Source organism: Oncorhynchus keta, chromosome 11 (assembly GCF_023373465.1).
Source record: "Oncorhynchus keta strain PuntledgeMale-10-30-2019 chromosome 11, Oket_V2, whole genome shotgun sequence".
NCBI classification, from domain to species: Eukaryota; Metazoa; Chordata; class Actinopteri; order Salmoniformes; family Salmonidae; genus Oncorhynchus; species Oncorhynchus keta.
The window spans coordinates 6,934,554-6,950,853 of NC_068431.1; the positions used below are offsets into that span (position 1 = coordinate 6,934,554).

At 44.7% G+C, this 16,300-nt stretch overlaps 1 protein-coding gene across 1 annotated transcript in view; it reads right to left on the minus strand.

Moving 5' to 3' along the window:
* The window catches only part of LOC118378891 (E3 ubiquitin-protein ligase RNF43-like), a 103,600-nt gene extending 87,558 nt beyond the window's left edge, over positions 1-16,042 (minus strand). Inside the window, exons 1-2 of the mRNA XM_052457504.1 lie at positions 15,574-16,042; positions 8,179-8,306 (exon numbers count right to left, since the gene is read on the minus strand). Of these exons, the coding sequence (XP_052313464.1) occupies positions 8,179-8,306; positions 15,574-16,042 (597 nt within the window). The remainder of the gene's footprint in view (positions 1-8,178; positions 8,307-15,573) is intronic.
* Positions 16,043-16,300: the final 258 nt, after the last annotated feature.

Sequence of the window (16,300 nt, forward strand, 5' to 3'; positions counted from 1 at the left end):
CCAGGTAAAAAAATGGGCCATGTCATTGATGACCAGGTAAAAAATGGGCCATGTCATTGATGACCAGGTAAAAAATGGTCCCATGTCATTGATGACCAGGTAAAAAATGGGCCATGTCATTGATGACCAGGTAAAAAAATGGGCCATGTCATTGATGACCAGGTAAAATAATGGGTCCCATGTCATTGATGACCAGGTAAAAAATGGGCCATGTCATTGATGACCAGGTAAAAAATGGGCCATGTCATTGATGACCAGGTAAAAAAAATGGGTCCCATGTCATTGATGACCAGGTAAAAAATGGGCCATGTCATTGATGACCAGGTAAAAAATGGGCCATCTCATTAATGACCAGGTAAAAAATGGGCCATGTCATTGATGACCAGGTAAAAAAAATGGTCCCATGTCATTGATGACCAGGTAACAAAATGGGCCATGTCATTGATGACCAGGTAACAAAATGGGCCATGTCATTGATGACCAGGTAAAAAATGGGCCATGTCATTGATGACCAGGTAAAAAAAAATGGGTCCCATGTCATTGATGACCAGGTAAAAAATGGGCCATGTCATTGATGACCAGGTAAAAAATGGGCCATGTCATTGATGACCAGGTAAAAAATGGGCCATGTCATTGATGACCAGGTAAAAAATGGGACATGTCATTGATGACCAGGTAAAAAAAATGGGTCCCATGTCATTGATGACCAGGTAAAAAATGGGCCATCTCATTAATGACCAGGTAAAAAATGGGCCATGTCATTGATGACCAGGTAAAAAATGGTCCCATGTCATTGATGACCAGGTAAAAACATGGGCCATGTCATTGATGACCAGGTAAAAAATGGTCCCATGTCATTGATGACCAGGTAAAAACATGGGCCATGTCATTGATGACCAGGTAAAAAATGGGCCATGTCATTGATGACCAGGTAAAAAAAATGGGTCCCATGTCATTGATGACCAGGTAAAAAATGGGCCATGTCATTGATGACCAGGTAAAAAATGGGCCATGTCATTGATGACCAGGTAAAAAATGGGCCATGTCATTGATGACCAGGTAAAAAATGGGCCATGTCTTTGATGACCAGGTAAATAAAATGGGTCCCATGTCATTGATGACCAGGAAAAAAATGGGTCCCATGTCATTGATGACCAGGTAAAAAATGGGCCATGTCATTGATGACCAGGTAAAAAATGGGCCATGTAATTGATGACCAGGTAAAAAATGGGCCAAGTCATTGATGACCAGGTAAAAAATGTGCCATGTCATTCCGAGACTAAATTGTAGGCCTCAACCATTTTCTTCTGCAAAATTCTCTCATGGTCACCAGAGCTGGTCATGGACTGTTGGATGTCAGACAAACAGATTCGACTGAATTTCTATTGTTGAGTAACTAATTACAGAATTACAGTTCACTGACACCCTTCTTCACATAAATGAGTAAAGCCTGGTTCACCTTAGAAGCTTAGACATAAGGGAATGTACATTGCATCAGCATACAGTAAGTGTACTGGACAATTCATTGGTGTCTCTGCATTAGCTTCATAAATGAAAATATGTTCAAAATTGTAAGTATTTATCAGACATTTATTTGATAATTTACAAAATATTGATTAACATGAACAGTCATGAGAAATAAAGGTGAGATATAACGTGTCTATTTTTTGAGTATACAGGACGCCATCGATTCGTATAATTTGTAACACTCATCTCCCGTCCAAATGCTTGAAAAAACAAGACAACACAAAGTAACAAAGTGTGATGTCACGTAAAAGTGAATTACTGAGACTTTAGGAAATTACCCATATACCCCGGTTCAATCAAGTACCCTTCAGTCACCCACTAGGCGTCAGTCACCCACTAGGCGTCAGTCACCCACTAGGTGTCAGTCACCCACTAGGCGTCAGTCACCCACTAGGCGTCAGTCACCCACTAGGCGTCAGTCACACACTAGGCGTCAGTCACCCACTAGGCTTCAGTCACCCACTAGGCGTCAGTCACCCACTAGGCGTCAGTCACCCACTAGGCGTCAGTCACCCACTAGGCGTCAGTCACCCACTAGGCGTCAGTCACCCACTAGGCGTCAGTCACACACTAGACTTCAGTCACCCACTAGGCGTCAGTCACCCACTAGGCTTCAGTCACCCACTAGGCGTCAGTCACCCACTAGGTGTCAGTCACCCACTAGGCTTCAGTCACCCACTTGGATTCAGTCACCCACTAGGTGTCAGTCACCCACTTGACTTCAGTCACCCACTAGGCGTCAGTCACCCACTAGACTTCAGTCACCCACTAGGCGTCAGTCACCCACTAGGCGTCAGTCACCCACTAGGCTTCAGTCACCCACTAGGCGTCAGTCACCCACTAGGCGTCAGTCACCCACTAGGCGTCAGTCACCCACTAGGCGTCAGTCACCCACTTGGATTCAGTCACCCACTAGGTGTCAGTCACCCACTTGACTTCAGTCACCCACTAGGCGTCAGTCACCCACTAGACTTCAGTCACCCACTAGGCGTCAGTCACCCACTAGGCGTCAGTCACCCACTAGGCTTCAGTCACCCACTAGGCGTCAGTCACCCACTAGGCGTCAGTCACCCACTAGGCGTCAGTCACCCACTAGGCGTCAGTCACCCACTAGGCTTCAGTCACCCACTAGGCGTCAGTCACCCACTAGGCGTCAGTCACCCACTAGGTGTCAGTCACCCACTAGGCGTCAGTCACCCACTAGGCTTCAGTCACCCACTCAGTGTCAGTCACCCACTAGGCGTCAGTCACCCACTAGGCTTCAGTCACCCACTAGGCGTCAGTCACCCACTAGGCGTCAGTCACCCACTAGGTGTCAGTCACCCACTAGGCGTCAGTCACCCACTAGGTTTCAGTCACCCACTCAGTGTCAGTCACCCACTAGGCATCAGTCACCCACTAGGCTTCAGTCACCCACTAGGCGTCAGTCACCCACTAGGCGTCAGTCACCCACTAGGTGTCAGTCACCCACTAGGCGTCAGTCACCCACTAGGCTTCAGTCACCCACTAGGCGTCAGTCACCCACTAGGCTTCAGTCACCCACTAGGCATCAGTCACCCACTAGGCTTCAGTCACCCACTAGGCATCAGTCACCCACTAGGCGTCAGTCACCCACTAGGTGTCAGTCACCCACTAGGCGTCAGTCACCCACTAGGCTTCAGTCACCCACTAGGCGTCAGTCACCCACTAGGCTTCAGTCACCCACTAGGCTTCAGTCACCCACTAGGTGTCAGTCACCCACTAGGTGTCAGTCACCCACTAGACTTCAGTCACCCACTAGGCTTCAGTCACCCACTCGGTGTCAGTCACCCACTAGGCGTCAGTCACCCACTAGGCGTCAGTCACCCACTAGGCGTCAGTCACCCACTAGGCGTCAGTCACCCACTAGGCGTCAGTCACCCACTAGGTGTCAGTCACCCACTAGGTGTCAGTCACCCACTAGACTTCAGTCACCCACTAGGCGTCAGTCACCCACTAGACTTCAGTCACCCACTAGGCGTCAGTCACCCACTAGGCGTCAGTCACACACTAGACTTCAGTCACCCACTAGGCGTCAGTCACCCACTAGGCTTCAGTCACCCACTAGGCGTCAGTCACCCACTAGGTGTCAGTCACCCACTAGGCTTCAGTCACCCACTTGGATTCAGTCACCCACTAGGTGTCAGTCACCCACTAGGCGTCAGTCACCCACTAGGTGTCAGTCACCCACTAGGCTTCAGTCACCCACTTGGATTCAGTCACCCACTAGGTGTCAGTCACCCACTTGACTTCAGTCACCCACTAGGCGTCAGTCACCCACTAGACTTCAGTCACCCACTAGGCGTCAGTCACCCACTAGGCGTCAGTCACCCACTAGGCTTCAGTCACCCACTAGGCGTCAGTCACCCACTAGGTGTCAGTCACCCACTTGGCTTCAGTCACCCACTAGGCGTCAGTCACCCACTAGGCGTCAGTCACCCACTTGGATTCAGTCACCCACTAGGCATCAGTCACCCACTCGGTGTCAGTCACCCACTAGGCGTCAGTCATCAACTAGGCATCAGTCACCCACTTGGATTCAGTCACCCACTAGGCTTCAGTCACCCACTAGACTTCAGTCACCCACTAGGTGTCAGTCACCCACTTGGCTTCAGTCACCCACTAGGCGACAGTCACCCACTTGGATTCAGTCACCCACTAGGCTTCAGTCATCCACTAGACTTCAGTCACCCACTAGGCGTCAGTCACCCACTAGGCGTCAGTCACCCACTTGGATTAAGTCACCCACTAGGCTTCAGTCACCCACTAGACTTCAGTCACCCACTAGGCGTCAGTCACCCACTTGGCTTCAGTCACCCACTAGGCGTCAGTCACCCACTAGGATTCAGTCACCCACTAGGCGTCAGTCATCCACTAGGCTTCAGTCATCCACTTGGATTCAGTCACCCACTAGGCTTCAGTCACCCACTAGGCGTCAGTCACTCACTAGGTGTCAGTCACCCACTTGGCCTCAGTCACCCACCAGGATTCAGTCACCCACTTGGCGTCAGTCACCCACTAGGCGTCAGTCACCCACCAGGTGTCAGTCACTCACTAGGCGTCAGTCACCCACTAGGCCTCAGTCACCCACTAGGCCTCAGTCACCCACTAGGCCTCAGTCACCCACTTGGCGTCAGTCACCCACTTGGCTTCAGTCACCCACTAGACTTCAGTCACCCACTCGGTGTCAGTCACCCACTAGGCTTCAGTCACCCACTTGGCCTCAGTCACCCACTAGGCTTCAGTCACCCACTAGGCTTCAGTCACCCACTTGGCGTCAGTCACCCACTTGGCATCAGTCACCCACTTGGCTTCAGTCACCCACTAGGCTTCAGTCACCCACTAGGCAGAGAGGGGTCCTGGGATGGACAGCACACACTGGGCAGAGAGGGGTCCTGGGATGGACAGCACACACTGGGCAGAGAGGGGTCCTGGGATGGACAGCACACACTAGGCAGAGAGGGGTCCTGGGATGGACAGCACACACTGGGCAGAGAGGGGTCCTGGGATGGACAGCACACACTGGGCAGAGAGGGATCCTGGGATGGACAGCACACACTAGGCAGAGAGGGGTCCTGGGATGGACAGCACACACTGGGCAGAGAGGGGACCTGGGATGGACAGCACACACTGGGCAGAGAGGGGACCTGGGATGGACAGCACACACTGGGCAGAGAGGGGACCTGGGATGGACAGCACACACTGGGCAGAGAGGGGTCCTGGGATGGACAGCGCACACTGGGCAGAGAGGGGTCCTGGGATGGACAACACACACCGCTTCATACAGTGCTGGATTATGGGTAACCTCGTTGAAGAGGAGATCCAGGAAATGAAGGGGAAATGTTTGTTAAATGGGAAGTGAATTTAATTTCCTTTTATTTTTATGTTCTGAGTTACTATGCTATCATTTTGTCTACGTGGTGATCTACTTAATCTACAATGTGTTTTCTGGTATTTCTCAAGTACTCAATTTGAAATATGCAATATTTGGTTGTGCACTTTTTGGTGATACTTTTCAATGATTGTATTTGGTATGGTATGTGTGGGGCCTGAAACAAACAAGTGACTGACAGTATGCTGGGTTTGTCTTCACAGGCTTCACAGCGTATCCCCCTTCTTTGCCTTGGGAAAGCTGCTGAGGGGGTTGCCTTGGGAACGCTGCTGAGGGGGTTGCCTTGGGAAAGCTGCTGAGGGGGTTGCCTTGGGAACGCTGCTGAGGGGGTTGCCTTGGGAAAGCTGCTGAGGGGGTTGCCTTGGGAAAGCTGCTGAGGGGGTTGCCTTGGGAAAGCTGCTAAGGGGGTTGCCTTGGGAAAGCTGCTGAGGGGGTTGCCTTGGGAACGCTGCTAAGGGGGTTGCCTTGGGAACGCTGCTGAGGGGGTTGCCTTGGGAAAGCTGCTGAGGGGGTTGCCTTGGGAAAGCTGCTGAGGGGGTTGCCTTGGGAAAGCTGCTGAGGGGGTTGCCTTGGGAACGCTGCTGAGGGGGTTGCCTTGGGAAAGCTGCTGAGGGGGTTGCCTTGGGAACGCTGCTGAGGGGGTTGCCTTGGGAAAGCTGCTGAGGGGTTGCCTTGGGAACGCTGCTGAGGGGGTTGCCTTGGGAAAGCTGCTGAGGGGTTGCCTTGGGAACGCTGCTGAGGGGGTTGCCTTGGGAAAGCTGCTGAGGGGGTTGCCTTGGGAACGCTGCTGAGGGGGTTGCCTTGGGAACGCTGCTGAGGGGGTTGCCTGGGAAGCTGTGCAGACAGTACGTGAGAGTATGTGTTGAATTTTCTAAAAACATCTATCATTACTGCTTGATGATAGTGGAAAGACAAAAGGAGATGGAAACTTTAAAAAAATACTAGACTCAATGTAGGGATGGTAGAACAGCAACCATAGTGACTATCAGGTGTGTTACATAAAAAATACCATTCACAAGTCAAAGCAGCTCTCAGTTACAGCCACCGTGTCACAGCCTCATCAAAACCTCTGATACTTATGGTCAGCACTGACCCACGGTTAATGATGGTACAACATCCGTGTTCAGGAATAACTTCCTGGCAAGACCCATCAAATGTTCACCCCAAATTGATAAAGCAACTTCGCTGGAAATGTGCACTGCACACGCGTGTGACATTATGGTAATTATCAGTGCTGCCTGTCCACCCGAGATGAGAAGCAGCTACTTGCTGTCAGATGTCGTCATTTTTCGGGAATACGTTAATTTAACACTATGGCATCAAGTCACAACACAGTGTGTTTTTTTTTCCCCCCAGCATGTTGCTAAGTAACTTGCTGGGTAACAGTCACAACATAGACGTTACCAGTATCGTTCAGACAAATTCAGCTGCAGCTATTTTTTTGTTTGTAAAGAAATACGTATGCTTTGGGTTTTAACGTAAGACATATTTAAATGAGTTAAGATTATAAAACGCTACCATTGTTATATCATTCCACTTTAATAATCCAAGTGTTTGACAAGGGGGAGGCGACCAGTAACTTTATGATCAACAAAGACCCAGATACAGTCATTTATCATACTTGGGTCAACCTACTATGATGTGGTTTCATCCAAATATCATCCAATCAGCTGTCTAGTACTATGGCAACAAAAACAGAATGCGCACCCCTTGAGGTCCCCAGGACCAAGTTAGAGAAATGCTGGTTTCCAGCATTTTATAGTTCTGACAGAGTACCCAGACAACAGGACTATATACCCACATCTGATCTCAACACATATCTGCTACCACTGAGGGAGAGAGGGGGGCCTCTATGGCTCCAGACTACACCAAAAGGCCTTTGTTCAAGGGCCCCACTGTATAAGGGAGAGAACATGGTGTGTTTAAGGGACAACACAGTGTAGACATTAAAGCTTGATTCAAAGTTTTTGCAGAACAATTAAGTACGGGGTCCTGGGTACTACCAGTGATAGCTGTGACCTTACCCCAGGGTCCTGGGTACTACCAGTGATAGCTGTGACCTCAGCGCCGCGCATCCAGCGCCAGGAAGCAGGAGGATCTCTTAGCTGGATCTACTGTAGGAGTGGACAGTAGACCAGGGGAAAGATTTAGCCAGATCTACTGTAGGAGTGGACAGTAGACCAGGGGGAAAGATTTAGCCGGATCTACTGTAGGAGTGGACAGTAGACCAGGGGGAAAGATTTAGCCGGATCTACTGTAGGAGTGGACAGTAGACCAGGGGGAAAGATTTAGCCGGATCTACTGTAGGAGTGGACAGTAGACCAGGGGGAAAGATTTAGCCGGATCTACTGTAGGAGTGGACAGTAGACCAGGGGGAAAGATTTAGCCGGATCTACTGTAGGAGTGGACAGTAGACCAGGGGGAAAGATTTAGCTGTGTCTGACTCTCCTCCATTAAAATGGATAGGGTCATCTTTTACGACCAAGATACAATTCACAATCAGAAACAAATAGCAGACAATCGGTGTACGCTACACAGCACAGAACATGGCATAATGTTTCCGTCCTATGTCTGGCAGTAGGTTACTGAGCCTCACAGAATCTTAGGACAGGACAGATATGGCCCGGCGAAGACAACCCTTCACTTGGACAAGATACTTATTTAACTATTCAACTGAATCACTGCCACCACTCAAACCTTCCATAGTTCGTCCGCAGTATGCATGTGTACAATGGTCTTACCTTGTGAAGCAGGGGCAGACACTGAGGCACCTTGCGCTCCGGGCTCTCCAGCTTGACGATGCTGATGAAGTCTGACTCCTGGCGCTCATCTTCACTGGTGTTGCACAGGGACAGAGGGTGGGACTGGAGAGGAGAGAGAGAAAGCAGGGGTTTAGAGCCAACCCAGACATTTAACCAAATCAGGGGTTTAGAACCAAACCAGACGTTTAACCAGACCAGGGGTTTAGAGCCAACCCAGACATTTAACCAAACCAGAGGTTTAGAACAAAACCAGACATTTAACCAAACAAGGGGTTTAGAACCAAACCAGGGGTTTAGAACCAAACGAGATGTTTAAACAGACCAGGGGTTTAGAACCAACACAGACATTTAACCAAACCAGGGGTTTAGAACCAAACGAGATGTTTAAACAGACCAGGAGTTAAAACCAACCCAGACATTTAACCAAACCAGGGGTTTAGAACCAAATCAGACGTTTAACCAAACCAGGGGCTTAGAACCAACCCAAATATTTAACCAAACCAGGAGTTAGAACCAAACCAGCTGTTATTTTACCAGGTTGCAAATTGGAATAGGTAGCAAAATAAGTGGTTGTGGTTATATCATGTCAGTCAGCTTTGCTTTGCTCTGACCAGCATACATACAGTAGCATAGGCCTATTGGTTTTTGTAAAGGACAGTGCAGTATGAAGACATCAACAGAGCAGGTGTCACTCATTTAACACAAAACACAGCTCCTCTGGTGGTGAGGGCAGGCAACAACACATCCGCCACACTGATCCTCAACACGGGGGCCCCGCAGGGTTGTGTGCTTAGTCCCCACCTGTAGTCCCTGTTCACCCACAACTGCGTGGCCAAGCACGACTCCAACACCATCATTAAGTTTGCTGACGACACAACAGTGGTAGGCCTGATCACCGTCAACGACGAGACAGCCTATAGGGAGGAAGTCAGAGGCCTGTCCGGGTAGTGCCAGGATAACAACCTATCCCTCAACGTAACCAAGACTAAGGAGATGATTGTGGACTACAGGATAAGGAGGGCCGAACAGGCCCCAGTTCACAATGACGAGGCTGTAGTGGAGCGGGTCGAGAATTTCTATTCCTTGGTGTCCATATCGGCAACAAAATATCATGATCCAAACACATCAAGACAGTTGTGAAGAGGGCATTGTAGGCATTGGGATTGCGGCTGAGTAGGGGTGTAGCATAGGTTTGGCTGCCTGAGGCGGTTCTCAATCAGAGTCAGGTGATTCTCGTTGTCTCTGATTGGGAACCATATTTAGGTAGCCAGGGTTTCACTGTGTATTTCGTGGGTGATTGTTCCTGTCTCTGTGTAGTGTTCACCAGATAGGCTGTAATAGGTTTTCGCGTTCCGTTTGTTGTTTTGTTTATATATAGTTATTTCATGTATCGCTATTCTTCATTAAAGAACATGAGTAACCACCACGCTGCATTTTGGTCCGACTCTCTTTCAACAGACGAACGCCGTTACAAGTAGAGAAGACTACAGTAGATAATACTACAGTAAAGAAGACTACAGTAGATAAGACTACAGTAGAGAATACTACAGTAGTTAAATACTATGGTAGAGAAGACTGCAGTAGAGAATACTACAGTAGAGAAGACTACAGTAGAGAAGACTATAGTAAGAGAAGACTACAGTAGAGAAGACTACAGTAGATAATACTACAGTAGAGAAGACAACAGTAGATAATACTACAGTAGAGAAGACTACAGTAGTTAAATACTACAGTAGAGAAGACTACAGTAGAGAAGACTACAGTAGATAATACTATAGTAAGAGAAGACTACAGTAAGAGAAGACTACAGTAGAGAAGACTATAGTAAGAGAAGACTACAGTAGAGAAGACTACAGTAGAGAAGACTACAGTAAGAGAAGACTACAGTAGAAAAGACTACAGTAGAGAAGACTATAGTAAGAGAAGACTACAGTAGAGAAGACTACAGTAGAGAAGACTACAGTAGAGAAGACTATTGTAAGATAAGACTACAGTAGAGAAGACTATAGTAAGAGAAGACTACAGTAAGAGAAGACTACAGTAGAGAAGACTACAGTAGAGAAGACTACAGTAGAGAAGACTATAGTAGATAATACTACAGTAGAGAAGACTACAGTAAGAGAAGACTACAGAATGAGAAGTACACAGTAAGAGAAGACTACAGTAGAGATTACTACAGTAGATAATACTACAGTAGAGAAAGGGAGAGCGAGGGTGAGACAGAAAGAGGAAGAGCAAAAGAGAGAGAGAGTGAAAAAGAAAGCGAGGGAGAGAGAGTAGAAAGGTAGAAAGCGTGGAGAGTGGGGAGAGAGAGAGAAAACAAGAACAAGAATGAGAATGAGAGAAGAGAGTAAACCATGGGGCACTGGTTTATGAATGGTTATGACTGGTTTATGAATGGTTATGGCTGGTTTATGAATGGTTATGGCTGTTTATGAATGGTTATGGCTGGTTTATGAATGGTTATGACTGGTTAATGACTAGTTAATGACTGGTTTATGACTGGTTTATGACTGGTTTGTGACTGGTTTATGACTAGTTTATGACTGGTTTATGACTAGTTAATGACTGGTTTATGACTGGTTTATGACTAGTTAATGACTGGTTTATGACTGGTTTATGACTGGTTTATGACTAGTTAATGACTGGTTTATGACTGGTTCATGACTGGTTTATGACTAGTTAATGACTGGTTTATGACTGGTTTATGACTGGTTTATGACTAGTTTATGACTGGTTTATGACTAGTTAATGACTGGTTTATGACTAGTTAATGACTGGTTTATGACTGGTTTATGACTGGTTTATGACTAGTTAATGACTGGTTTATGACTGGTTTATGACTAGTTAATGACTAGTTAATGACTGGTTTATGACTGGTTTATGACTGGTTTATGACTAGTTAATGACTGGTTTATGAATGGTTATGGCTGGTTTATGAATGGTTATGACTGGTTTATGAATGGTTATGGCTGGTTTATGAATGGTTATGACTGGTTTATGAATGGTTATGGCTGGTTTATGAATGGTTATGACTGGTTTATGAATGGTTATGACTGGTTTATGAATGGTTATGACTGGTTTATGAATGGTTATGTCTGGTTTATGAATGGTTCATGAATGGTTATGGCTGGTTTATGAATGGTTCATGAATGGCTATGAATGGTTATGACTGGTTTATGAATGGTTATGACTGGTTTGTGAATGGTTATGGCTGGTTTATGAATGGTTATAACTGGTTTATGAATGGTTATGACTGGTTTATGAATGGTTATGAAAGGTTCATGAATGGTTATGGCTGGTTTATGAATGGTTATGACTAGTTAAAGACTAGTTACTGACTTGCTTATGACTGGTTTATGACTGGTTTATGACTAGTTGATGACTGGTTTATGACTGGTTTATGACTAGTTTATGACTGGTTTATGACTGGTTTATGACTGGTTTATGACTAGTTTATGACTGGTTTATGACTAGTTAATGACTGGTTTATGACTGGTTTATGACTAGTTAATGACTGGTTCATGACTGGTTTATGACTGGTTTATGACTAGTTAATGACTGGTTTATGACTGGTTTATGACTAGTTAATGACTAGTTAATGACTGGTTTATGACTGGTTTATGACTGGTTTATGACTGGTTTATGACTAGTTAATGACTGGTTTATGACTAGTTAATGACTGGTTTATGACTGGTTTATGACTAGTTAATGACTGGTTTATGACTGGTTTATGACTAGTTAATGACTGGTTTATGACTAGTTAATGACTGGTTTATGACTGGTTTATGACTGGTTTATGACTAGTTTATGACTGGTTTATGACTAGTTAATGACTGGTTTATGACTGGTTAATGACTGGTTAATGACTAGTTAATGACTGGTTTATGACTGGTTTATGACTAGTTAATGACTGGTTTATGACTGGTTTATGACTGGTTTATGACTAGTTAATGACTGGTTTATGACTGGTTAATGACTGGTTAATGACTGGTTTATGACTGGTTTATGACTAGTTAATGACTGGTTTATGACTGGTTTATGACTGGTTTATGACTAGTTAATGACTGGTTTATGACTGGTTTATGACTAGTTAATTACTAGTTAATGACTGGTTTATGACTGGTTTATGACTGGTTTATGACTAGTTTATGACTGGTTTATGACTAGTTAATGACTGGTTTATGACTAGTTAATGACTGGTTTATGACTGGTTTATGACTAGTTAATGACTGGTTTATGACTGGTTTATGACTGGTTTATGACTGGTTTATGACTAGTTTATGACTAGTTTATGACTAGTTTATGACTAGTTAATGACTGGTTTATGACTAGTTAATGACTGGTTTATGACTGGTTTATGACTGGTTTATGACTAGTTTATGACTGGTTTATGACTGGTTTATGACTGGTTTATGACTGGTTAATGACTAGTTAATGACTAGTTAATGACTGGTTTATGACTGGTTTATGACTAGTTAATGACTGGTTTATGACTGGTTTATGACTGGTTAATGACTGGTTAATGACTGGTTTATGACTGGTTTATGACTGGTTTATGACTAGTTAATGACTGGTTTATGACTGGTTTATGACTGGTTTATGACTAGTTAATGACTGGTTTATGACTGGTTTATGACTAGTTAATGACTAGTTAATGACTGGTTTATGACTGGTTTATGACTGGTTTATGACTAGTTTATGACTAGTTAATGACTAGTTTATGACTGGTTTATGACTAGTTAATGACTGGTTTATGACTGGTTTATGACTGGTTTATGACTAGTTAATGACTGGTTTATGACTGGTTTATGACTAGTTAATGACTGGTTTATGACTGGTTTATGACTAGTTTATGACTGGTTTATGACTAGTTAATGACTGGCTTATGACTAGTTAATGACTGGTTTATGACTGGTTTATGACTAGTTTATGACTAGTTAATGACTGGCTTATGACTAGTTAATGACTGGTTTATGACTGGTTAATGACTGGTTAATGACTGGTTTATGACTGGTTTATGACTGGTTTATGACTAGTTAATGACTGGTTTATGACTGGTTTATGACTAGTTAATGACTGGTTTATGACTGGTTTATGACTAGTTAATTACTAGTTAATGACTGGTTTATGACTGGTTTATGACTGGTTTATGACTGGTTTATGACTAGTTTATGACTGGTTTATGACTAGTTAATGACTGGTTTATGACTAGTTAATGACTGGTTTATGACTGGTTTATGACTGGTTTATGACTAGTTAATGACTAGTTAATGACTGGTTTATGACTGGTTTATGACTAGTTTATGACTGGTTTATGACTAGTTAATGACTGGTTTATGACTAGTTAATGACTGGTTTATGACTGGTTTATGACTGGTTTATGACTAGTTTATGACTGGTTTATGACTGGTTTATGACTGGTTTATGACTGGTTTATGACTAGTTAATGACTAGTTAATGACTGGTTTATGACTGGTTTATGACTAGTTAATGACTGGTTTATGACTGGTTAATGACTGGTTAATGACTGGTTTATGACTGGTTTATGACTGGTTTATGACTAGTTAATGACTGGTTTATGACTGGTTTATGACTGGTTTATGACTAGTTAATGACTGGTTTATGACTGGTTTATGACTAGTTAATGACTAGTTTATGACTGGTTTATGACTGGTTTATGACTAGTTTATGACTGGTTTATGACTGGTTTATGACTAGTTAATGACTGGTTTATGACTGGTTCATGACTGGTTTATGACTAGTTAATGACTGGTTTATGACTGGTTTATGACTGGTTTATGACTGGTTTATGACTAGTTTATGACTAGTTTATGACTGGTTTATGACTGGTTTATGACTAGTTAATGAATGGTTTATGACTGGTTTATGACTAGTTTATGACTAGTTTATGACTGGTTTATGACTAGTTAATGACTGGCTTATGACTAGTTAATGACTGGTTTATGACTGGTTTATGACTAGTTTATGACTAGTTAATGACTGGCTTATGACTGGTTTATGACTGGTTTATGACTAGTTAATGACTGGTTTATGACTGGTTTATGACTGGTTTATGACTAGTTTATGACTAGTTTATGACTAGTTTATGACTAGTTTATGACTAGTTAATGACTGGTTTATGACTGGTTTATGACTGGTTTATGACTAGTTTATGACTAGTTTATGACTGGTTTATGACTAGTTAATGACTGGTTTATGACTGGTTTATGACTGGTTTATGACTAGTTAATGACTGGTTTATGACTGGTTTATGACTGGTTTATGACTAGTTAATACTGGTTTATGACTGGTTTATGACTAGTTTATGTGCCACAACTGCCTGATAGATTACTACAGACATCAGAGCACCAGCAACGTAAAAAACAACAACAGTTTTCACTGATCATTACAGAGGGCCTTGTACACTAACAAGCCAAGAAGTCTGTCTGCACCAGACCAGGGTTAGACTTTCCATTTCTCAGCGATGAGACAAGACTGTAAATACCAATTGAATACCACGAAATTGGGGAGAAAAAGAGGTAAAAAATAACAAAGAAGTTGACTTTCCGTTTCTAAGTCTGACAACAAATGCCTCCCAAATGGCACCCTATTCCCTATATAGTGCACTATTATAGCACCCTATTCCCTATATAGTGCACTACTATAGCACCCTATTCCCTATATAGTGCACTACTATAGCACCCTATTCCCTATATAGTGCTCTATTATAGCACCATATTCCCTATATAGTGCACTACTATAGCACCCTATTCCCTATATAGTGCACTACTATAGCACCCTATTCCCTATATAGTGCTCTATTATAGCACCATATTCCCTATATATTGCACTACTATAGCACCCTATTCCCTATATAGTGCTCTATTATAGCAACCTATTCCCTATATAGTGCACTACTATAGCACCCTATTCCCTATATAGTGCACTATTATAGCACCCTATTCCCTATATAGTGCACTACTATAGCACCCTATTCCCTATATAGTGCACTAATATAGCACCCTATTCCCTATATAGTGCACCACTTTTGATTAGGGCCCATAGGGGTCAAAAATAGTGCACTATAGGGGACGAAGCTAAAGTTTGGCCTTCAGATACAGCTGGGTCGTCCCCAAAACACAACACTAATAGGGGCTAAATCAGAGGTCAGGCGTTGTGTTTACAGCTCTCTCAGAAAAAACACTGTTAAACTGGATGTGAACTAAGTATTTACAGAGACCGACTGGGAGAGATGTTATTGTAAACAGAGGACAGAGTGTAGTCACAGCACACAGCTGGAGACGCGTACACACACACGTGTCACACACACACATGTAGGGTCATATCCGCCCCCCTACCAAAATACCTTACCCAACCTGCTGTAGCTATGTGTCTGCCATATGACTAATGAATAGAGGCTGCTAATGTCCAGCAGGCCCAGTCTGAGGGTTCTGTCCAGCAGGCCCAGTCTGAGGGTTCTGTCCAGCAGGCCCAGTCTGATTGTTCTGTCCAGCAGGCCCAGTCTGAGGGTTCTGTCCAGCAGGCCCAGTCTGATTGGTCTGTCCAGCAGGCCCAGTCTGAGGGTTCTGTCCAGCAGGCCCAGTCTGATTGGTCTGTCCAGCAGGCCCAGTCTGATTGGTCTGTCCAGCAGGCCCAGTCTGAGGGTTCTGTCCAGCAGGCCCAGTCTGATTGGTCTGTCCAGCAGGCCCAGTCTGATTGGTCTGTCCAGCAGGCCCAGTCTGATTGGTCTGGCCTTGTCCAGGCTTGCCCTGAGACATGGCTGTGTTCCTATGGCGCCATAGGACTCTGGTCTACAGCCCATAGAAGTCTGTGGATCCATGTCTGAGGACAAGGCCCTGGGTTCTGTCAAACTAACTCTGGAGCTACGTTACGGAGCCTGGCATCCTGCTTTCCCAATCTACGTTATCTAGGCCCAAATTAGAGAGCCACAGTGGAACAATACAAGTACAAAAATCTAAAATGACAACTGCCGCTCTGCCGTCGACATCACCACGCCTTGACATACATAGTACAGGCTGAGGAACAATATACCTATTCAGGCTTTTAGCTTGTGTATGCCGCATTCAAGACACCTGGG